Source organism: Chiloscyllium punctatum, chromosome 3, assembly GCF_047496795.1.
Source record: "Chiloscyllium punctatum isolate Juve2018m chromosome 3, sChiPun1.3, whole genome shotgun sequence".
NCBI lineage: Eukaryota > Metazoa > Chordata > Chondrichthyes > Orectolobiformes > Hemiscylliidae > Chiloscyllium > Chiloscyllium punctatum.
Window position 1 is genome coordinate 33,218,897 of NC_092741.1, and position 25,449 is coordinate 33,244,345.

Below are 25,449 nucleotides of genomic sequence, written 5' to 3' on the forward strand. Positions count from 1 at the left end.
TGGGTGCAAGTGGAAATTTATCTACCAGCAGCGACTGGTTGTTCCTGGGTCAAATGTACTTGCAGGTCACTGAGTTTGCTTTGTCTGTTTTCTTTGTTCTTCTTAGGCTTATTACTCTCCTATAAACTTTACCAGGCATATTGAAGAAGCTTTGGACATCCTCCACAAAGAGGTAGGTCCCAATTTACACCTTAACTCATTGGATTCTACCCATCCTTTCTGGATTCTTAAAGTTATGTTTGGTGTTAATGTCTTTTGTGGTAAACTGGGTAAAATAATCCTCAAAGAAAAACAATGTACTGAGTTGGGCAAGTCCCTAACTGTGGTGGTGATAGGATAATAAGCAACATGGCAGTTATTCTGATTGTAGATGCAAAGTTTGGGAAATACAAGATGGGGTAGTAGGTCCCAAATCTTTTTCCATCATTGTAGAGCTCGGTCCTAAATCCCAGTTAGGGAGCAGGCAGGAATGTCTTCAATCCGCACCGAAAATCGTTATCAGTGGCAGGTTTGAGGGCATTCTGAAGACTATCCTGAGAAATCCGACCAGCTCACCCTCCTTAGGAACAGAACCTGCTAAAATCAGTACACTTAACGGGAATGACTGTAAAGTTGAACACCTTTTCTTTACTTCTTTATTTTTTTGCATTTATGTTCCATGTATTGGTTTTTTTTGTAGTTTAAGATGACGCTGGAGAGTGGTGACATTATACAACACTCTTCGCTGTATTTTGTAACAAAACAATGTGACAATAAATAAATCAAATCTAACTTCATTTTGAAATCAGTCTTCAGACATCAGAGTGTGGAAAGAACAATTGAGTGCAGAGAGAACTGGTTCCCGAACTTTAACCTGGAAGGGAAAGAAAACTGTTTTCTCTTGGATCTGTTAAAATGTTCTGACTTGTCCCTTTGGAGTGACATGGTCTCTGTATTTCACAGTGTACTTAGAGTCATGGTCATATAGCACAGAAACCGACCCTTCAGCCCAACTATCCATGCTGACCAGGTTTGCCAAATTAAACCAGTTCCATTTGGCTATGTTTGGCTCATATCCCTCTAAATCTTTCCATGAACCTGTCCAAATGTCTGTTAAATGTTGGATCTGTACCTGCATCTGTTACTCCCTCTGGCAGTTTATTCCACATACAAACCACTCTTTGTGTGAAAACTTTGCCCCTCAGGCTCCTTTTAAATCTTTCTTCTCTCACCTTCACATTGCCTTTTTTGTGAGTTTGATGTTTTGATCAAGCTTAGAAGTTGCATTTCTTTAAGTGTAACTTATTTCACAAAACATTTCAGCAACAAGGGAATCCAACCATTATCAAATTAGTAATCATTTCATCAGCTCTGATTTTGAAGTACAGTGAATGACACATACCTAGTGAATGACATTGAACTCATTATACTTGTGTTTGGTGACCGTTCATATTGTGCACTCCAACTTCACTGACTAACCTCTATTTTCATCAACATTCCGAAAAAGTACATTCCAGGATGTAAGAAAACCCTAGAGGAGGGTTACATACCATCCAGCATTAACCAGACAAGTTAAAAATAGTGTGAAATGTGTGGTTGCTGAATTTGCTACAACACATGGATAGGTAGAAGACTAAATTGTGAAGAGGACACAAGGACTTTACAGAGGGATTTATATAGGTTAAATGTGTGAGCAAAAATTTGGCAGTTAGAGTCTAATGTGAATAAATGTGAATTTTTACTTTTGCAGGAGGAACAGAAGAACAGCATGTTATTTAAATGATATGGAGGTGTCATTGTTGGAACGAGGTGGACAAAGTCAGGAGTCACATGACACCAGGTTATTGTTCACCTGACAAAGGAGCAGTACTTTGAAAGCTTGTGATTTCAAATACAGAGAAACCTTGATTATCCAGCATTCAATTATCTGAATTTCGGATTCTCTGGCAAAATTGCAAGGTCCCAATGCTTGGCTAAACTGTCTTATCTGGCATTTGATTATCAGAACATTCAATTACCCATCAAAACACTCAGTGCCCACGTCGTTCGGATAATCAAGGTTCTTCTGTAAACGTATTGGACTATAACCTGGTGTCGCGTGACTTCGTTGGAAGGGCATTAAGTATAATAATAGAGAAGTTATGCTGAAGCTTTATAGAACTTTAGTTGGGCCATACTCAGATTATTGCATACAGTTCAGGTCATGACACCATCAGAAGGATGTGGATTCTTTGGGGAAGGTACAGAAATGGTTTACAACCATGTTGCCTGGTCTGGGGGATTTTTGCTATGAAGAAAGGTTGGATAGACTGGGATTATTTTCACTGGAAAGCAAGAGGTTGAGGGGCAACCTGATAGAAGTTTATAAGATTGTGAATGGCATGAGGCTTTTTTCAAGGGAGGAGAGGTCAATTACGAGGGAACAGGTTCAAGATGTGAGGGGAGAAGTTTAAAAGAGATGTGCAATGTAAGTTTTTCACGCAAAGAGTGGTGAGTGCCTGGAATGCATTGCCAAAGGAGGTGGTGGAAGCAGACACGCTAGCAGCTTTCAACAAATACCTGGACAAATACGTGAATAGGAAGTGCATAGAGAGATTCAGATCCTGTAAGTGAAGACATTTTTAGTTTGGAAGAGAAAAAAGTGTCAGTTCAGGCTTGGAGGGCCTGTTCCTGTGCTGTGTTTTTGTTTGCTCTTCATTCTTTGTTCTGAGCTCTGAGGAACAGTGTAATCTGGTGTCCTGGTATTTGAATCACAAAAGATTACAATGCAACTGATTAGGAAGGCAAATGGAAGTCATTGCAATGCAAATGGAATATAAGAGTAGGGATGTTTTACAGCATTTGTTCAGGGCATCGTTGGGAGCATATCTAGAATGCTGTGAGATGAAACCTTTTGATATTGTTTTGTAACCATTTCTGAATGTCTCACCATGAGTCCAGAGGAAGGAAATGTCCTTGATGTATCTGGTGTATAGTGTTGACTGGAGGGCCTGTGCAGCAAAGTAGCCTTGCTTGAACTTGTGCATGAAAATGGTTGCATATTTGGGTGCGAATCTGGTTCCCTTGGCTGTTCCATATGACTGGATGAAGAACTTGTTTTCAATGGTAAAGACATTGTGGTTGAGGACGAAGTGGATGAGTTGGAGGTTAGTGTCTGGAAATTGGCAGTTGTTGGTATTGAATAGTCAGGCTGTTGCAGTGATGCCATCATCATGAGGGATGCTGGTGTAGAGTGCCAAACATCCATTGTGACAAGGAATGTTCCGATTCAAATGGTCCATGGATGCTGAGTTTCTGTAAGAATTCTGTAGTGCTGCGGACATAATCTGGGAGTTCCTTTTACTATAGGTTTCAAGGTGCCCTCGACAGGTTCTCATATAGGGTCATGTTGCCTCAACACCATTGAAATAACTGCATAGAGGCCAGTATCACCAACACCAAGTCACCCTTTATTTACTGTAGCCAGCCAATCCAGCATCAGTCCCCTGAACTGAGGAGATTCTAAATCCCCTGTTTATATTGGTTAGCTTTCTGATTCGCCCAGGTTAACAATCCCAATCAAGGACCTCGTAGTCAACAAGATCCACCTAATTCCAATCACTACACAGGCTAACACTGACATTATGCTGTGGGAGATCATCTTCCACCAGCAAATAAATGTATGTTATATTAATAATACAAAAGCTGTCATGGAGTACTTTACACATCTGCAAAATGAATACTGTACATATTGTTGAACACGGACACATTCTGTTGACCAATTAGAAACCTCAACCAATTAGCATTCTCCTCTCATGCAGAATAAATGTTATTTCCCCATTAATTTGGTATTCTTGCAAATTGTCCTGTGAGATGAAAAACTTCAACAAGCTGTGTCTTTTATTGGAGTAATGTTCAGGTTCTGTCTACCAAACAATTACTTGATATTCTACATATAAAACCTTTTTCCAGCCCAATTCAGATTTCGTTGTTCAGTCACCGTTAACATTGACCTTTTACCTTGCTTCAGGTTCCAAGAGCTTTTGTCAACTTAATTGAGGTTTTAGAACTCATTCCTCTGAGGCGCCTTCACCAAGATACCCAGCTGAGCTGTCCCAGAATACTTGTAAGGTATAGTAATTCCACTTTTCTAAAAGACATTCTGGCTTTAGTTTTGGCCAATTTTCTGGTGACAGTTTGGTGCATATAAATATTATCCGCAAGATTCTGGGGTGAGCAGGGCCATAAAATAAACTGTAATTCTGGGACACCTCTGGGTGAATAATGCCTTTACAGGTTTAACCTTTTCTTATTCATTTTTGAAATGTGGGTGCTACTGGTATGCCCAGCATTTACTGCTCAAGGTAACCTCAGAGATGGACTTCCCCCTTGAGCCTCTGTACTTGGATATAATTTTAATTGAGTGTTTGCTTGGCTGTTTCTGATGATAATTAGGAGTTAATCACATTCATGTGGAGCTGCATTCACAAATAGACCTTTATTGCATCAATCAATTTTACAACTTAAGACACAAACTCAACCCTGGACAACGATGGGTTTCCTCTAAGAAATAGCTTTGTGGAATGGAGATATTTTTACCCAGCATGCACAGTGACAGAGAAACTACTCTATCTCTGGGACTGCATGCCTGTACAGACATCCCCAGGAATAGAATGGTTCCCTACCGCTGTAGGTTGCGGATGAAGAACTCAACCATGCTACTGCACATTTAACATTGACTCTTTTGGGCATTAAAACAAATAATAAAAGCTGAAAGCCATGTGTAAGGTGTCTCCAATTGACAGGGTTTCTCTATATTCTAGTAAGCATACAAAGTAGTTGATTTTTTTGTTATGCAGCCTGGATGCCTTTGAGTGTAACCTTAAACAGCTCCCCTGGTGTAGGCTCCTTGTAATGACTAATAATGCAGCCTACATTTTGCTGTATTCACATAACAGGATGGTCACACAAGCAGACACTCTGGAGTTTCCCCGGCTTTTATTAAAAAGGTTACACATCCATAACCACTTTCAGCTATTGAGCAGAAAGGAAAACACCAGGAGTTTAATACAATTATTGTGATATTCAGCGGATGCATCTCTGAGACTGAACTGTTGGTGCAGGAGAGTATATTTGTGAAGAGTCGCAGTCCACCAAAGGCTAGAGGTGCGCCACAGAGCTGCGTATGAAAATCTCCTCAAGCTCTTCTGGCCTCTTGAGCACCCCTGATTTGAACTGCTTCACCAATGGTGGCCAAGTCCCAAAATCCCCTCCCGAAATCTCTTCTCTTCTCTACACCTTTCTCCTTCTTTCCGAACCTCCTTAAACCTGCCCATGGCCATGCCTTTGGCCATCTGTCCTAACATCTCCTTCTGTGGATTGGTCTAATTTTGCTTGACTATGCTCCATTGAGCTCAGTTGAGACATTTTACTATGTTACAGGTGCTATATAAATGCAAATTGTTATTCTTGTCTCAGGTTCCTCTACCAATATAACTCTTTCACATGTAAGTCCAAACACACGTAGCTTTGAAGAGTGAAACTTCAGGATGTTTTCCATCATTTTCCCTCATTTCTGTGCTGTATCATTCTGTGAAGAAAATTCTCCTCTCTGACACAAGGAAACTGATTTTGAGTTTGACTGATGAATGTTTCGGTCCCACATCTGGTTTATGTACAGATTATAGTTATGACGAGTATGACAGTTTGGTACAGTAAGAAGATGTTTTTCAAAGGTTGTAGAAACAAAATAAAAAGCTTTTATTTTGTTACACTCTTCATAACTATAATCTGTACATAAACCAGATGTTGGACCGAAACATTCATCAGCCAAACTCAAAATCAGTTTCCTTGTGTCAGGGAGGAGAAATGACTTCACAGAATGATACAGCATAGAAGGAGGTGCTGTATGTCCATCCAAGATCTGAACTATTAAATTAATTTCCCTGTTCTAGCCTATCTCCATAGCTCAGTAATTTGTTTCCCCCAAAAAATATTTATTGACTTCTCATTTGAACACTACATTTGAATCTGCTTCCAGTTACAGCATAATGGACGGTAACAATTCACTGAAGATGTTACTTCATATCACCTTCCGTTCCTTTGGCGATTACCTTAAATCTGTTTTGTCTGGTCACTAATACTCCTGCCACTGAAATGACTTTTCCTTACTTGGTGTAACGTTATATCATTTAATCAGAAGTATGCAGAGTTATAAGAGTTTCACTTCTTAGTATTTCGGAAAATCTAAGTCTAAAGGATTCGGGGAGTGTGTTCATTTGAACTACTGAGGAGATAGCTAGATCTGTTTTCTTTCCAATGGTCACTAAAAAGACACTTTGGATGTTTGTTTTAAAAGCACCTACTTGAAGTCACATGACTTAAGCTAACTGCTTGAACTTGTTTATTGGAAATCACATGTCTGAGTTTGTGGTTGTCAGGAGTGTGGCCATTTCAGATCGTTTGGAGTCCAGTTCAGATGTACCCTGCCATTTGATATGCCACACAACTCATCTTTCTCATTTTACATGAAACGCCTTTGGATAATCTAGACTAAGAGTTGAAAACTGATTCAGCCAGTCTCCTGACAGGACTAGCCTGTAGTAGAGATCCTCTGCACATCTCTTTAATAACACATGCCTTAAAAGATCCCAGAGGCAACCATATATAGCCAGTGACAAGTGTCTGTGTCTAGTGACACCTGTCTATGTGTACCAGGATGCTGGACTGAACTGAAAGACAAATAGACTAGCTCATATCTTATCCTTTTCTCTTCAAGAACTAACAATTATTTGGTCAGAGTTTTTATAAAAGCTAACCTGATCAGAGAAAGTTTCTTTAATTTTTCAATGACTGGCATATGCATCCATGCATGTTGGTTATTTAGAAAGGTATATATTCATACTGTCATTTTGAAACTGTGTGTTAATAATCTTTTGAACTTTTATTGAATAAGTTTTGTTTTGAAACAAATCAATAGTTTTGGTGTTTTTTGATGAAGCCTGGTTGGTGGATTTAAATTCTGAAGTTGATAGATTGGTACGTATAATTGGCCATGTGCTGGTCTAGTGATATTGTTCCTGTTTTAAATGTAAATATATGTTGTGACTAATGGAGAGGTGGAACGAGAGAAAGTGCACTCTTCCCATGTCTGCCGTAACATCAGTAAAGATACTCACTCTGTTACAATCCCGAGGCACTTCTGTTATCTACATCAATGTTGATTGCATAAAAGGCACCTTCCAGAACATAAGGTTCTCAGTGGGGACACTGACACATGACTCAAAGAAATGCATCACACTAAACCACACAAACTGCGCAAAATTGATTTTCTACTGTTTCCAACAGAATGCTGTGTAACTGTGTGGTGAAGCCCAATGAAAACTCTCCCGAGTTACAGATGATGATTGAAGCCAACAAAGCCTATCAGGTATTTCACATCACTTTCAGTGACCCTTTCTCTCATTTGTTTATGTCGGTGCTCGGGTTATCTTTTGTTGTTGTACTGCTGTAATGATTGTATTTCTGTAATAGAGTTGATGTGATGGTGTTGCTGTAATAGAGGTGGTGTGGTGGTGTTGCTGTTTTACTGGTGCAGTCATGGTGTTACTGCTGTGCAAGTGGTGATGGTGCTGGTGTAGTGATGACACTGTTGTTCTGGTGTAATGATGGCGTTTGTTTTTCAGGTGTCGTGATGGTGTTGTACTGGTGTCGTGATGGTGTTGCTGTTGTACTGGTGTCGTGATGGTGTTGCTATCTTACTAGGAGAAAGTGAGGACTGCAGATGCTGGAGATCAGAGCTGAAAATGTGTTGCTGGAAAAGCGCAGCAGGTCAGGCAGCATCCAAGGAGCAGGAGAATCGACGTTTCGGGCATGAGCCCTTCTTCAGGGCTATCTTACTAGTTCAGTGCTGGTGTTGCCGGTGTAGCAGTGGATTTGCTTTGAACTCGTGCAGTACTGGTGTTGCTGTTGTGCAGGTGTAGTTCTCGTGTTGCCATCTGCTGCTGTACTGGTGTAGTGTTAGTGTTGCTGTCGTACAGGGGTACTGCTGGATTGCTTTGAACTTGTGTAGTATTGGCTTTGTTGTTATACTCATACAGTGATGGTGTTATTGTCATACAGGTGCAACAATGGTGTTGCTTAGGTGTATTGATGGTGTTGCTATCCTTAAACTGTAGTGATGGTGTTAATGTCGTACAAGTGAAGTTATAGTGTTGCTGTAATACTGGTACATGATGGTGTTGCTGTTTTTATAGCATAGAGATGGTGTTGTTTAGGTGGGGTGATGGTGTACCGGGGCGACGGTGTTGCTGCCCTCCTGGTGGAGTGACAGTGTTGCACTCACCTTGGTGGAGTGACGTTGTTGTGCTGATTTTGAGTTTCAGATGAGAGTTGTGCAGATGTCCTCCCTCAGTGACTCTGGCATTTGAAACTCATTGTTTGACTGACATTCTCACCCAATGAAACAAGTCATCTCAAAGTGAAGTAACATTTTTCTCAGCTTCAGATATTATTTAACAGATATGTCAAAAAGGAAGGCTTAAAGGATTATAGTTACGATATTGAGACTGCCAAGATTTCACTTTAAAATTGTTTAAAGATAAGCACATATGAATGTACACATATTCACATAGAGGAACCTTCCTCTAATCACTTCTTGATCCACAATTTCATAGTGAATAGTAAATGGAGCAAAGCATCATCATAGGATTTATTTATTCTATAAGCAACTGGCATTTACTCCTATATTTCTCTTACCCCTCCCACCTCAGCAAAGCATTCAAAAGCTTGTTGAATCGGGCAAGTATGATAGTGGAGAGAACTTCACAGTCGTGTTACAGCCTTTCCTTCGGCACATGGAAGTCCCAATTTTAGATGTAAGTGATAATGTTTATATGTTTCTTTCTGAAGAAACACTACCTCATCCACTGTTGCTATCTGGCCTGCTCTATCACATTCTCCTGATGTCCTTTCCCTTTTGATTTCAGAATGGACACCCCGATGTCTCATACTTTGCCCCTGACTGTTTCCATTTAAGCAGGAAGTTCCATGTGCAGATGTCAAGATCTCTGTGGAATAGCATGGTAAGTAACTCACTGACTTATACTACTGCCTTTGCTGGTACTGCCTCAATGTATAAAAATTCTCATCCTTAACATTTTTAAATCTCTCCAAAGCCTTGCTGCGCTTCATCTCTGCACGTCCTTCAGCCCTGTACCTCTCCAAGATTTCTACACTCCTCCAATTCTGTATTCAAGTGTCCCTGATTGTACTTGCCCTTCCATTGGTCATTGTACTTCCAGATGCCTAGGCCCTAAGCTTTGGAATTCCCTTCTCAAGCCTCCTTAACTCTCTTTCCCTCTTCAAGACATTCCTAAACCTTTCCTCCTTAACCAAGTTTTTGGTCATCAATCCTAATAGCCCCTTTTGAAGCTTATTGTCAGGCTTTGTTTGATGACACTCTGAAGGGTGTTGGGATATAAAGAGATTAAATAAATGCATGCTGTTATTGTTTGATGTCACCCAGCAGAAATCTCACTCTCTTTGCAATCCCTTCATTGGCACTGGCCAGAAGGCCTGATACTTTGGGCCAGGATTCATTCCTGAGATAGTGCTTAAAAATTCAGAGAGCCAGTTGCGGATTCAGGTACAGTAGGTATACAGGGAAGTGAATAACTGTAACTGTAGCCATTAACAAATTAGTGCCCTACCAAAAGATAGGAAAACCATGAGGGACAGTCATAAATAGTGAAAAGATAAAAAATAAGTCGGATATATTTTGGCTTTCAAAACGTATTTGACAAAATGCCATTTATGATGGATATATTGCAAAGTCCACACCCTTGCCTTTCTCAGACAGGTCATGACTAAAAATCTAGTTGAACTTTTTGAGGAGGTGGCCAACTGTTTGGGTGAGGGGACATTTGATGTATTTATCTGGATTTCAGCAAAACCTTTGACAGGGTCCCAGTTGGGAAACTGATTAAGAAGGTAACTTAGCAACTTGGATCCAAAATTGGTTTAATGATAGGAGAGAGGAAGATGGCAGAAAGCTGATTGTGTGACTGGCACCCGCAGTGTGCAGTGGTGTATCACAAAGCTCAGTATTATAGTTGATGATATGGAATGGTGATAACCAAGTTCATGAATGTTGCAAAGATTGGTCAGTGGTTGACTGAGGAGGAAGGTGTTGTTGCAGGAGGACATAAATGGATTGGCCACATAGGCAGATCAGCAGATGATGGAATTTAAACCTGAAAAGTGTGAGGTTATGCACTTTAGAAGAAGTAAAAGACACAGGAGTACTCAATGAATTGCAAAACAGTAGGAAGCTCAGAGGAACAGAGGGAGATTAGAGTGCTTGTCCACAGATCCCTGAAGGTGGCAGGACAGATTAATAAGGTAGTTATAAAAGAAAAGACACATACCTCTCTTAAACCTAGTGAACTGAAAGCCTGATGAGTCCCCACTTGTTATGATCCCAACTGATGTCACTACTGCACAAGTCAAATCCAATACTGACATCTGGCTTGCTGGATTATTATATTTTTCCTAAATTATTATAGTGGTCTTTCAATGAGACATATGGAAGTGATGCTGCAGATTTGGTTTCAACAATAAAACAGCAGTTTATGACACAAAAGAAATTAAATTAAAAATAGAACAAACCAAGCTATTTACATATGGTGCAATTTAAAATATTTCAAAGTGCACTGCAAAATAAAGTCTCATCTATCCCAACATCATCACTTTATAGGACTTAAATACCAGCGAGTGTTACCTTATCTATCACATCACTTTAATTTAACTGTTTCTTTCAATTCCTGGTCTTGAGAACTTGATAGTCTTTTCCTTGATTTAAGCACCGTTGTGTGAATAATATTCTGAGCTCTATATAATGCCTTCAGATTTCTTAAACAAACACTTTTAGTCTAGAATGTTCAAACAAACTTTTATGAAGTAACTCCTTTCACGGGAGTAACTGGTCTTGCAGCTAATTCCATCCAGGTCTTCTAAAAACTGACCCAAAAGCTTTCCACTCTTTGGGTTTTCACTAAACAAAAAAAAATCTCAAAGTACAAACAAAATCACATGACCTGCCCCCAGGAGAATCTCCAGTCAGTTGCTCTCTCAAACATATTGATTTAAAATCATGGCTCCAGAAAGGCTGACAAGTTAATTATTACTTCTTCATAAATACAGACCAAAATCCACATGCCAATATTTAAATATCCAAATTCTAAAATAAATGCAATTAATATATATATCTCACACACCTTACATTACATTATCCAAAGGTAAAAAAGGACATGAGATAAACAGAGGTATTTGTAGTTAGATCTCTGATCAACCATGACATTGTACAGTATATAGACTAGTGGGCTGAATGGCATATTTCCATTCGTAAGTTACCAAGGAAGAGATTTTCAGAAACTACTTGACTTGGGGAAGCAAGTAAACTATTGGTATAGAAGCATAAAGGCAGGCTAAAGTTTCAAAGTATAAGGAATAATTTAATATTCATAATGCAGTACAGAATATTAAAACATTCTCAAGGCCATTAGTGATCAATTATCTTGAAGCCTCGTAGTGTTAAAGGACTTTATCATTCCTATTACAATTCTATGCATATAACCATTATATTTTAAGCCAATCTAAGAAATAGGAAATAGAACTAGAGGTAGGTGAGCACTTTGGGGACAGTGACCACAATTCGGTGATTTTTACTCTAGTGATGGAGAGGGATAAGTGTGTACTACAGGGCAAGAGTTATAGCTGGGGGCAGGGAAATTATGATGCGTTGAGGCATGACTTAGGATGTGTGGATTGGAAAAGTAGATTCCAAGGCAAGAGCGTAATTGATAGGTGGAACTTGTTCAAGGAGCAACTATTGAGTGTCCTTGATAAGTACGTACCTATCAGGCAGGGAGGAAAGGGTCGTGTGAAGGAGCCGTGGTTTAATAAGGAGTTGGAATCCCTTGTTAAATGGAAGAGGGCGGCCTTTGTAAAGATGAGGCGTGAAGGTTCAATAGGGGCGATTGAGAGTTATAAGGTAGCCCGGAAGGACCTGAAGAGAGAGCTAAGAGCAGCAAGGAGGGGACATGAAAGGTCCTTAGTTGGTAGGATTAGGGAAAACCCTAAGGCTTTCTATAGGTATGTTAGGAATAAAAGAATGACTAGGGAAGGAATAGGTCCAATCAAGGATAGTAATGGGAAGTTGCGTGTGGAGGCTGAAGAGATTGGGGAGGCGCTGAATGAATACTTTTCATCAGTATTCACTCAGGAACAGGACATTGTTGTCGATATGAATACTGAGGCACGAATAAGTAGAATGGATGGCTTTGAGATATGTAGAGAAGAGGTGTTGGAAATTCTGGCAAGGGTGAAAATAGATAAGTCCCCTGGGCCTGATTGCATTTATCCTAGGATTCTCTGGGAAGCAAGGGAGGAGATTGCAGAGCCATTGGCCTTGATTTTTGTGTCCTCTTTGTCTACAGGAGTAGTGCCAGAGGACTGGAGGCTAGCAAACGTGGTTCCCTTGTTCAAGAAGGGGAGTAGGGATAATCCTAGTAACTATAGGCCAGTGAGTCTCACTTCTGTTGTGGGCAAAGTCTTAGAGAGAATTATAAGGGATAGGATTTATGCACATCTGGATAAGAATGATGTGATCAAGGATAGTCAGCATGGTTTTGTGAAGGGCAGGTCGTGCCTCACAAACCTTATTGAATTCTTTGAGAAGGTGACGAAGGAGGTAGATGAGGGGAAAGCGGTAGATGTAGTATATATGGATTTTAGTAAGGCGTTTGATAAGGTCCCCCATGGTAGGCTACTGCAGAAAATACAGAGATATGGCATTGAGGGTGAGTTGGAGGTTTGGATTAGGAATTGGCTCTCTGGAAGAAGACAGAGGGTAGTAGTTGATGGCAAAGATTCATCTTGGAGTGCCGTCACTAGTGGTGTTCCGCAAGGATCTGTTTTGGGACCATTGCTGTTTGTCATTTTTATAAATGACCTGGAGAAAGGGTTAGAAGGTTGGGTGAGCAAGTTTGCGGATGATACGAAAGTCGGAGGAGTTGTAGACAGTGAGGAAGGATATGGCAGGTTACAGCGGGATATAGAGAAGCTGCAGAGCTGGGCAGAAAGGTGGCAAATGGAGTTCAATGTAGCTAAGTGTGAAGTGATTCACTTTGGTAAGAGTAATAAAAAGATGGATTACTGGGCTAATGGTAGACTACTTGGTAGTGTGGAAGAGCAGAGGGATCTTGGTGTCCATGTACACAGATCTCTGAAAGTTGCCACCCAGGTAAATAGTGCAGTGAAGAAGGCATATGGCGTACTGGCTTTTATTGGTAGAGGAATTGAGTTCCGGAGTCCTGAGGTCATGCTGCAGTTGTATAAGACTCTGGTGCGGCCGCTTCTGGAATATTGTGTGCAGTTTTGGTCGCCATACTATAGGAAGGATGTGGAGGCACTGGAACGGGTGCAGAGGAGGTTTACCAGGATGTTGCCTGGTATGGTAGGAAGATCCTATGAGGAAAGGCTGAGGCACTTGGGGTTGTTTTCATTGGAGAAAAGAAGGTTTAGGGGTGATTTGATAGAGGTGTACAAGATGATTAGGGGGTTAGATAGGGTTGACAGTGAGAACCTTTTTCCACGTATGGAGTCAGCTATTACAAGGGGGCATAGCTTTAAATTAAGGGGGGGTAGATATAGGACTGATGTTAGGGGTAGGTTCTTCACTCAGCGAGTCGTAAGATCATGGAATGCCCTGCCAGTAGCAGTAGTGGACTCTCCCTCTTTATGGGTATTTAAGCGGGCATTGGATAGGTATATGGAGGATAGTGGGTTAGTGTAGGTTAGGTGGGCTTTGATCGGCGCAACATCGAGGGCCGAAGGGCCTGTACTGCGCTGTATTGTTCTATGTTCTATGTTCTATTTATAATTGTGCTAGGGGTCTGTATTTGAAACAAAGCTCCCTCTGGTCTTTGAGTAATGTAAATAATGTGCACCAGTCATTAACTTTCCAGGATCCTGTTAGCAACTCAATGAAAATCACTAAGAGACTCTCACTGCTACTAGTTACTTTATGATATGACAACATTCCCATCTGACAAGATCCCAAGCTACGAGGGATAGGTGGTCTTAAGACTGTCATTAGCATGGTAATAGGAGATATTAACACCAGTGACACAAGAGGACAAATACTACAACACATTTACAAACACATCTCCTAGGATTGGAAGTAAATATCCACAACAAGGTGAATGCCCAGCCTTTCACATTAATAAGGGGTCCTTGGTTTTGCCAATCATTTTACAACAATATTGAGAGTGGGAGAGTATTGGCACAAGTTATAGTAAATAATTACAGGGCAGTGAATAGGAACTCCTTCATATAACTTCAAAAAGAAGTTTAGATGTATGTGTAAATCCAGATGAAACCAATGTAAATGTTCTATCTGAAACCTGGATGACTCCCAAAGTGTGAGTTGGCACAGCTTCATGTTAGACGAGAAGGCTGATTTAATTATATATCAAATACCTTCAACAAGTAGTATTTCTTCAGGACTGTACCCAAGTACTCTAGACTTCGGATTGGAGCTCAACTCTCCATCAGATGAAAGCACACACCCGATTGAGCCATGGCTCTCAATAGTGGGTTTAAACCCCACTTTTTCCATGTTCCCATGATCTGAACCACCGGGGGCCTCATTAATATTCAAATATCCAAATTTTGTTGTTGTGTCACCATAGTTCTACCAGACCATTGGGCCTGCTCTCATTTGAGAGAAGCGACTGGTGGTGATTTAATCTGGGGGCCAGCAGACCTCAAGCAAGGGACAAGGTTGAGAAGGAGAGTCCCTCATGGTAACCACAAACCAGTGATGGGAATTGAACCCAAGCTGTTGGCATCACACTGCTCTGTAAACCAATGACTCAGCCAACTGAGCTGAACAGATTCCCAATGTCCAAATACAGCAAACTTTGTTTTAACCAGCTCCTTATCAACCGATACTCTTGATAAACTCTTGCAAAAGTTATATACCTCAAATACCATAAACGGTGTTATCCGAGTATTTATTCTGTAAATTAAGTATAACAGTGATGTGTATACCCCCTGCATTATCTTTCTAATACTCACTGTATGCTTTCGCATTGATCGTATGAGGTATGTTGATGTTTTTTAAATCTTTTTTTGAGGGATGTTCATGTCTTAAAGCTTCGCTTGGTCAGGGTTTCCTGTGGTTATGCATGTCTCTTGATTTTCTAGAGTATTTGATCAACCGGCGTGCTCCTGGCCTATGGGACCAGTTAATAAAAATTTACTGTATGCTATTCAGAACGCAACACAAATTGGAACCAACTCCTTGGTGCTTGTATACAATACCAGCTGCAGGGGAATAGCTTCTTACTATGTGTTGGTCTGAATCCTAGTCAATGCTTTGAACAGACTGTTTTCCATCTAAAACAAATCGAGAGCAGCAATTTATAACATACCTGCTTTTTGATGATTATTAAATCGAGCAGCAGTTGGTGGCCTAGTGGCAATGTTACTGCACTGATAATCCAGAGGCTTAGACTCATATTGTGAAGGTATACATTCAAATCCTACCATGCCTAATTTGGAATGAAGTTCTAACCTCACTAATAATGATTGATTACCTCCTAGGTTGTTGTTAAATATAGTTCATAAATGTCCTACAGGGAAAGGTTGGCGTACATGTTCACTCCAGATCCATAATAATATTGCTGACACTGAGTTGGAGGAAAGCATTGTGAATGTAGCTACGCCACAGGGACTGCAGTGGTCCAAGGAAGTGGTTCACCACCAACTTCTCAAGGGATAGGCAGCAAGGAATGGCTTTGTCAGCAAAGATTTTAAAAAATATTGAGACTATCATGCCACCTCCAACTGTTTAAGGTCCAGGACCACTTGCAGGTCACTCACAGAGAGCTCTGTCAGTCAGGCATCCTCTGGGATGTCTACAACTTGGTAAAGATCCTCAGCATGGCCAATGGATTAAGCACATCAGCATTTACCCAATTTCTATTCAAATTTCTTCCAATCAAGTTGACCACATCTCAATTTCAGCTTCTTCACACAAGATGCCAACCTAGCAGTTGGCTAAAGCTAACACCACCCCTGAATTCTTCCATTGCTATCTTGAGAATGATGTGTGTGACACCATAGAGAAGGATAAAAAAAAATCATGTTGAGCAAAAATAACTGTGTTTTCTTTTCTTTCCCTCTCCAGTTGCAGCCTGTGGGCAAAAAATCTGATTTTCAAAATGTTACAGCAAATATCTCGTTGAATTGTCCAACCCAGGTAAGGATTGTACATCCGTTTCCAGTGCAGACTCACTTCCAGCTGGAGCTGGCATTGACTGGAGGCCATATCCCAGCCCACAGAACTGAACTGTGCAGCCTGAAATACATTTTACAATTTGGATCCCATGTGAGGGGTTGTTGCATTTCCTACTCCCCAAGGGCCCCCTGAAACCTTAACAGAAACTCTGCTTGTAGGTCAGGCTAACACTAAGCTCGGTGTGAAGACCCCATCATAATCCAGGAAAGAGCAAAACAATAACACAAAAACACAAAATATCGCAGATGCTGGAAATGTGGAATGGAAACAAATTGCAGGTCAGTGGAGAGAAAGCAGAGTCAATGTTATGGGTCCAGAGATCCTTCTTCAGGGAGTAGTAGAGTAAAACCATCTTTGGGTGGTTGAGATTTGACCATGGTGAAATGCTAAGCGAGTTTATTAGAAAAATTAATTTCGTGAAATTGATTCGAAAAATAAAAGTCATGTAGAAGGTACAAAGTTTTTTTAAAGTGGCTGGTAAGTGCAGTGAAACCATCTCCAGCAAAGAGGCCAGCTGCATTTCTTACAATGAGATGTCTGTTATTGCTGAATTTACATTAAATAATGCATATACTTTTGCAATTAAAAGTATTCATGAGCAATTGGTATTGTTTGTTTTCACTACAGGATCAACCCTTCCTTAGAACATTCAAGAATAGCAACTATACTTACCAAGGTCCAGACCCTCTTGAGGTATCTCATCTTAAACAGTTGTATGTTCTGCAGTAACTGTCATTATAAGGAGGAACTGTTGTGGAGTAGGACAGAGAATACTGAAACCATTTAACAATTACCATTTCAAACTCTGATAACAACTAACACTGCATCAAATATAAACATTTTACAACTTATTTCAAAAGTAGCATTTAATACAATAATTTGCATTGCCACTAATTCAAACTCTGAAACTGCTTTCAAAAAATTCACATCTGGCACTTCATCATAAATTGCCTGACAACTATCAACAAATATCTCTTTTCTATAATTAATCCGCTCAAAGTGTTCTGATTTGAAGAGTACTGTCCTGTAAAGGTATTGTATATAATAGAAGCACCTAAATCACTGGATTTTCTTACCTAGACCCACTAAGGTAATGAGAGAATTTTCTTTCAGAATTGGGGTAGCAATCTCTCCTGTTCAGAAAACCTAACATCAGAAACCAAACCAACATCAGGTCAGTAAAAGTAATTTAATTTATCTTATTTCACACTTACCAATTTTGGGGCCTTGCTTTTGGTATTGACCTTCGTTTGCGCAACTTGTGATCAAATTTCAGTCAATTTGCATTGGCTGGACTAATTAACGGATATGGATACTTAGCTGTGGTCATGTAAAAATAAGCCAATTGAAGGACTATGATAGCTTACATATTAAAATAATGGAATATACTTTTGCAATTAAAAGTATTCATGAGCAATTGGTATTGTTTGTTTTCACTACAGGATTGCAGGCTAGAATCTGACTGAGGGGTTCAGGTAGTTTCTATGTACAATAACATGTACCTTGGAGAGATCACAGACTGGAATCTAATTGAGGGATTCAGGTGGATTATGTTTAGAATAATGGATACCTGAGAGAGATTACAGCCTGGAATCTAATTGAGGGGGTTCAGATCGTTTATATATAGAATAATGAGGTATTTACAGATTGGTAGATGTGTTTCAAGTGTATATACAATGAGACAAGAGAAATAATATTCATTGGAAGTGAAACCTCTTTGTGATAGAGATGAGTTTTGAATGTCCCCTTTGTACAGAGTTGGCTCTGGTTCAGTCTGAGACAGTAGCTGTGGGCTGATCAAATCATAGGGGACTGGGGTTTATGGAAGGAACTGATGACATTGACTTCAATCTAGAATTTTGATGCAAGTTTCAGATTGGTTCCTCGAAGCATTGCTGGTAACACTGAAGTCTCTTCTAATGAAAGCTGTGATTACCCTCATTTGAAACGCATCTAAGTGCTGTATTCATTTCATGAACTCTGATAATCACAAAAACTATAGTCGCTAAACAGTCTGAATTAAGTAAACATTCCTTTCTATTTTGCATTCAAGTCTTTGTCAGCATGTTATTATAGTATCACTTACATATACTTCCACACATATAAAGGTAAAGTCATCATGGACCACTCTGTCATTGGAGGAGGTGGTTTAACCTGAGGGTCACCATGCCTCAAGTGAGGGAGATGTTGAGAAGCAGAGGCTTTTAGCTGGTGCAGGAATTGAATCAATGCTGTTGGCATCACTCTGCATTATGAACTAGCCACCCAGCCAACTGACCTAAGCAATTCCTTACAACCTATATGTTGCACAGTAACTAATAGAAAGCTGAAACCTTCTGCATTATTTTTCCATCTTCTGTTCATTTGTAATGTCTTTTTTTTATCTTACAGTTCACAGACTTCGACCTGCTGACATTAATGTTGTTGCAGCAATGGGAGACTCTTTAACTGTAAGTATCAATTTTGCAAACTAACACATAGGGTAATTGAGACAATGAAAAAGTGTTTACAAACTTCAAAGTCCTAGAAGCATGTGTGATGGAGTCTACAGGTTTCTCTTCTGGACTATATAACCTGCTGTGTATTCATTCCATGAGACATGAATTTGGTATTTATCTGCTGTATCCACAGACCTCATAACTGACTGGGTTGTGAGTCTCACTGAAGAGTTTTAAGTACTTTTTCCTGCATTAATGTCACAGTAGAAATGCTGTTGTAGTAAAAATGATACGATTCATAAGTTCTAACACTAAATCTAAAACAAAAATAGCTTTTCCTTATCTAGTACTTTGAAGATAAAGATACTTTACAAAGGGCTTGGAAGAGCAAGTTGAGCCAGGGAATATTCGGAAACAGGGTTAGACTCTTGGTCAGAAAGATAAGATTTTAAGAAAGACTGTTGTGGATGAGAGGGAGATGAGTAAAATTTAGTGTGTTATATTTGGAAATTCAACTCTTGTCAAATAGCACATTGCAATTGCTAACTGGTTCAACATGAAGCAGTAGCCAGGGAAGAGATGGAACCAGAGATAACAGAACAGAGTTTATGGTCAGTTGGAAGTAGATAGGTCAAAAGCTGGTGTAGTAGAACTAGACAATGTGGAGAAAATGGCCCCTTTCTATCTTTTGCTATTCATCACTAAACTTAGGGATTCTCAGCAGAGTACTAGATGTGATTTAAAACAAAATGCTAGCAATTCACAACAGATCTGGCAGTATCTGTAGAGAGGGAAATAGAGTTAACATTTCAGGTCAATGAGCTTTTACCTGAACTGAAGAAAGACAGAAATAAAAGACTGAACAAGTGGAAGTGGGAGGAGTAGAATGAATAAAAGGGAAGCTCTGTAATAGGTGGAGGGCAAGGCAAATTAACTAGTTAGGTCTGTTTCTCTTCACAGATGCTGCCTGTCCTGCTGAATATTTCCAGCAATTTGTGTCAGTATCTCAGATTTCTAGGATCTGCTGTATTTTGCATATTTACTGTAATGAAACAATTCACTTGAAATACAAAGGAAATGCAAGTCAAGTAATTGCAGTACAGTTAATAATGGGCTGATCAATCAGAAAGGAGAAAGTTCAGAGTAGAGAGTGTGCTGTTGGAAAAGCACAACCAGTCAGGCAGCATCCGAGGAGCAGGAATATCGACGTTTCGGGCATAAGCCCTTCATCAGGAATGACTGGCTTATGTCCAAAACGTCGATTCTCCTGCTCCTTGGATGTTGCCAAACCAACTGTGCTTTTCCAGCACCACACTCTCAACTCTGCTCTATCAGAAAGAGACTCCATTGCTCAGCTGTGATAGAGAAATACACTGATCCTGAATCAGAATCTGAAACTGGATTGCCAAAATGGATTAGCACAAATTGCTTTAACCTCAGGAAGCTGGGTTTAAACTCGATTTGAACTGGCAAAACAATTGTTTCTTTTTATTTCCCATTGGCTGTTAGCCCTCTTACTTAAACTAGTTTGAACTATGTCAACCTGACCCAATCTCCTGTCAGTGTAGGATGGATGCATGGAGCTGCCCATTATTTGGCTAGTTTACTAGTACAAGGTCATTTTTCACCTGCATAGAATGGCTTATTGTACTAGAGAAAGTTAGAACATCTATCCTAACATTCTGTTCAAATCATGTATAATCCATCTCAGGCATACTTTCAACTCCCATTGTTAGTACTGTGAAATGGTTACTATACCAGAATTTACTGCAGATTGAGCAATGTGCTTTTGTTTTGAAGTTTAAGAACACTGCCCGATTTCATGGCTGTCAGGGAATCTTATTTGTTTTTGACATTTAGGTTGGATTTGGAGCCAAGGCAAAGACATTGCTTCAAATGAAGATTCAATATCAAGGTGTTGCATGGAGGTAAGGATCTGTGACAACGAAGCACATTCAACACAGATACAGGGTAGAATTTTGACCAGAATATTTGGTGGGCAAGGAAACTTAATCATCCTGAAAATGACATCACAGCAGAAAGAAACTACAGTATGGAATTCCCAATAGTCGGAAAGAGGGTTGTGCTTACCAGCAACAAATACTGAGAGTTTTTTTTACATATAATGCATGCTGATTAAAAGGCAGTCATTCCATAATTAAACGCACCTTTCCAATTAAATTACTGGTGAGTAAGAAACACATGCAAAGAAACAAAGTCCGGTTCTGGAGTGGTAGTGGTGTGCAGCAAGTCAGGGAGTGAAATTCCTGGAGTTGGTGTGACAAGCAGCTATTTTGCCCTCCTTGGGTGACAATGCTATGTGAAGGGTGGCAGCAGTTAACAGGCAGCCAGGCTAGCAGTGTGCACAGGAGGAAGGATAGCTCCTGATTAAGGGGCATGGCTGTTCGAGGCAGTGAGAGAAGTATGGTAGGATGTGGGGGAAGGAAAAGATGCAGAGACCTGCTGTCATGATGATGGATCAGAATTCTGAAGCACTGAGGATATGTTGAACTACTAATTCCAGCATTGTTTTTAAATGCTGCATGTGGAGGTAAATTCAGTGACTATCTGGCAGCATCCTGTATGAACACAAAGAATGGGAGAGCACCAAGCAGAGGAGCTGGGAGATGTTGGTGGGTCTCAGAAAGAGGGTATAAATTGGTGGGGGCATGTCTGCAATATGACAAGCATTTTTCAAATGTCTTTGAGAAAATGCATTTGCTCCAGGAGCAGGAGGAAGGTGTTTTGGGTGGGTGGAATGCTCAATTGGCCAGCTAAAAACAAAAATGGTAATCATGAATTAAATTGATGAAAGCCATGTTCAGGTATTATGATGCAATACTTATTTTCATCCTCTGTTCACAGCAGCATTACTGGGGGGTCTTTCAACTGAGATCTCAGCAAGGTTAAGAGACAGGAGAGGATATGCTAAAGGCCAGTGCCTGCTGAGTGGGTTGAGGTAGGGAAGTAATGAGGGACAAGGTAACAGCCCTCCAGACTGTCATGGGGATTCTTATGGTTGTAGCTGATGGTACTGCTGAACAAGATAGATCCCAAAACAAATCCTAGCTTGATGCATCATACATACTTTTTTTGTTAATGCTTTTAGTTAATGGGTAAATTGTCACTGACCCCCACATAGTCACACAAGACTTAGATTTTCTTTAGCAGCAGAACACAAAGTTATTAAACAAACTTTTTAAAAATTAAGTTGTCTAAATATTGAAGACAGTGAGAAAAATCTCAAAATTCATAGATACAAAATTTTAACTTGCTTCCCCACACCATACATAGGATGTATAGTTAGTAAGTTTGCAGATGACACCAAAATTGAAGGTGTACTGGACAGCAAAGAAAGTTATCTCAAATTACAACAGGATCTTGATTAGATGGTCCAAGGAATGGCAGGTGGAGTTTAATTTAGGTAAATGTGAAGTGCTGCATTTTGGAAAGGCAAATCAAGACAGGACTTACACACTTAATGGTAAGGTCCTGGGGAGTGTTGCTGAACAAAAAGACCTTGGTGTGCAGGTTCATAGTTCCTTGAAAGTGGAGTCACAGGTAGATAGGATAGTGAAGAAGGCATTTGGTATGCTTTCCTTTATTGGTCACAGCACTGAGTACAAGAGTTGGGAGGTCATGTCACGGTTGTAGAGGACATTATTAGGCCATTATTGGAATACTATGTGCAATTCTAGTCTCCCTGCTATTAGAAAGATGTTGTTAAACTTGAAAGGGTTCAGTAAAGATTTACAAGGATGTTGCTGGAGGGTTTGAGCTATAGGGAGAGGCTGAATAGACTGGAACTACTTTCACTGGAGCATCAGAGATTGAGGGATGACCTGAGACGTTTATAAAATCATGAGGGGCACGGATAGGGTAAGTAGACAAGGTCTTTTCCCTGGGGTGGGAGAATCCAGAACTAGAAAGCGTAGTTTAGGGTGAGATGGGAAAAAGTTTAAAACAGACCTAAAAGGCAGCTTTTTCATGCAAAGGGTGATGCATGTCAGGAATGAGCTGCCAGAGGAAGTGATGGAAGCTGGTACAATCACAATATTTAAAAGGCATCCGGATGGGTATATGGATAGGAACAGGTTAGAATGATATGGGCCAAGTGCTGGCAAACGGGATTAGATTAGGTTAGGATATCTGGTCGGCATGGACGACGTGGACCGAAGAATCTGTTTCCAAGCTTGCATTTCTGTGACTCCATGACAATTCATTACAAAGACTCAAAAGCCAGAAAAATTATACTCCTGTCTCAGCTCCTTAAGTTTCTCTTTAACAGATTCATTACAATTCCTTGCTATGCATAGTGGAGACAGTTCAATGAGTGCTTTCTAACTCTGCTGACACAAACGTCTTCCAAATCTAAGTCAAAACCTTCTCAGTTCTAATAACCTGCAGATTTCTAGACAAATTCTCAGCAGGTACATGGTCTCCTGAGGTCCGCCAACTGTCAGGGACTTTAGTTGCTGCACATTCTAACATCACTGGAAATGTGTCAGTGATGTGCTTACCAGATTGTGATCCCAAGCCTAATCTACAGTGAGTACCTACTGAGGTGAGTGTCTCTGCGCTGGTGTCAGCTGCAGGGGAACACTACCACAGTGCATCCACTGGAAGCTTTAATCATAAACCTAAGGAGCTGAGACAGGAGTATAGTTTCTCTGGCTTTTGAAATAAATAGTCATAGAGTCATGGAGATGCACAGCATGGAAACAGAACCTTCGGTCCAAGTTGTCCATGCTGACCAGATATCCTAATCTAGTCCCATTTGCAAGCACTTTGCCCTTATTCCTCTAACTCCTTACTATTCATATACCCATCCAGATGTCTTCTAAAGATAATGATTATATTAGTGGGGTGGCACTGTGGCTTACAGCACCAGGGACCCAGGTTCGATTCCCACCTTGGGCAACTGTCTGTGTGGAGTTTGCACATTCTCCCCGTGTCTGTGTAGATTTCCTCTGGGTGGTCCAGTTTCCTCCCACCATCAACGGTGTGCAGGTCAGGTAAATTGTCCATGCTAAATTAACCATAGTGTTAGGTACATTAGTCAGGGGTAAATATAGGGTAGGGAATGGATCTGCATGGGTTACTTTTTGGAGGATTGGTTGTTGGGCCGAAGGGCCTGTTTCTATACTATAGGGAATCCTCCTCCGGACAGGTGGCGCTAGAGGTGGACGTGAAGCTGGACTGAAAGCAATCTCTTTATTTCCATTTTTGATTTGCTGCAAGAGCCTGCAGAGGAGAACAAAACAAGTTAGTCTAAAAACAAGGGCGCAGCAGTTTCTCAAATAAAAACAACAATTTTAAATTTCAAACAAGATCCATCTGATTGGATTCAAATTTGCAAAGACTCATTGGCTGATAATACCAACATTAATTTCTTTCTCTTTTTTTTGTAGCATCGGTGGGGATAAATCACTTGAGATTGTGACCACTCTTCCTAGTAAGTCTTTTATGTCTCATCAAAAAAGTTACCCTTTTAATCTTTTAAACTCCAGGAGATACAAGCCTAGTCTATCCAACCTTTCCTCATAAAGGAACCCACCCATTTCAACAATTAGTACAGCAAACTTTGTCTGACCTGCTTCCACTGCATGTGCATTCTTCCTTAAATAAAGAGGAATGTGTGAACAATTCCCCTCACAATACACAATAATACCCTGTCAGTTTTCCTAGTAACTTGCTCCTGATGTCCTACATTGTTGCTATTTTGTGTATAAAACATATTGCTCAAATACTACTCACTAAGACACAAGGTGATCTGTTTTGGATGCAAGGTTCCTGTCCCAACTCTGGACCCCTGACCCAGGGCTACTTCCATGAGTGTTAGTCCCAGCTTCTCATTGTTGATTGATATTATGGCTGTGGATTTACATCCTCTTTCCAAGATCCACTCTGATGCATCTTCAGTTGACACGTTGCCACATACACCTATAGCCTCCAGATGTTTCCAAGACTAATTCTTGCTTCCATTGTTATGTCGTATCCTCATGCTGAAGTTTCTGCAGTTCAGTGAATTCCGTTCTTGGAGCCCAGTTCCTGCTTTTTGCAGGCTCAGAACAATTCACACAGGTTGACCATTTTACCCATAGTTCTTCTATCCAGTCTGAGTCCACATAAGGGAATAATGACAGCAGAATTATAACAAAGTGCTAAGGCACTGCTTTGCTGAAACTAAATTTCTCATCTGCTCTCTCAATTTTCTCATGTTTTTTTCTTTCTTTTTTCAGATATATTGAAAAAATTTAATCCAAATATCTACGGTTTTGCCACTGGGATTGGAAAAAATATGAGTAATTTCAATGTGGCTGTTCCAGGGTCAATGTCCCAGTGAGTACTCACTTATCGGGTGGCTTCAGTTTTGGCCCATGCTGGGAGTTAAGCAGGCAGTGCTCTCACCATACATGCCCAAAGCCACAGTTACTAAAAGACAAACCCTGATGGTTTGTGTCTCATTCATTGTGCAATGTGCAGCATTCCTTCTGTGACAGGCAGAATGCTCAATGCCCAGTTCCAACCAGCATACGAAGACCACTATTGGCACCTATTGCTGTGAGCAAGGAGATGTTTCTGGCTCTCTCCTGATTATCCTGCAATACCAGGGACTGTTGGAATTAAAGTATGACTCCACGTTTCCAAAGGTGTCTCCTGTCAGAAATGTGTAGGTCTACTTAA

At 40.3% G+C, this 25,449-nt stretch overlaps 1 protein-coding gene across 1 annotated transcript in view; it reads left to right on the top strand.

Annotated features, from left to right (window-relative positions):
• Positions 1-25,449, top strand: part of plb1 (phospholipase B1) — a 163,151-nt gene that overhangs the window by 112,944 nt on the left and 24,758 nt on the right. Inside the window, exons 38-49 of the mRNA XM_072551369.1 lie at positions 107-172; positions 3,989-4,089; positions 7,306-7,387; positions 8,730-8,834; positions 8,946-9,041; positions 16,214-16,285; positions 16,952-17,017; positions 17,438-17,498; positions 18,716-18,774; positions 20,623-20,690; positions 24,174-24,217; positions 25,005-25,104. Of these exons, the coding sequence (XP_072407470.1) occupies positions 107-172; positions 3,989-4,089; positions 7,306-7,387; positions 8,730-8,834; positions 8,946-9,041; positions 16,214-16,285; positions 16,952-17,017; positions 17,438-17,498; positions 18,716-18,774; positions 20,623-20,690; positions 24,174-24,217; positions 25,005-25,104 (920 nt within the window). The remainder of the gene's footprint in view (positions 1-106; positions 173-3,988; positions 4,090-7,305; positions 7,388-8,729; positions 8,835-8,945; positions 9,042-16,213; positions 16,286-16,951; positions 17,018-17,437; positions 17,499-18,715; positions 18,775-20,622; positions 20,691-24,173; positions 24,218-25,004; positions 25,105-25,449) is intronic.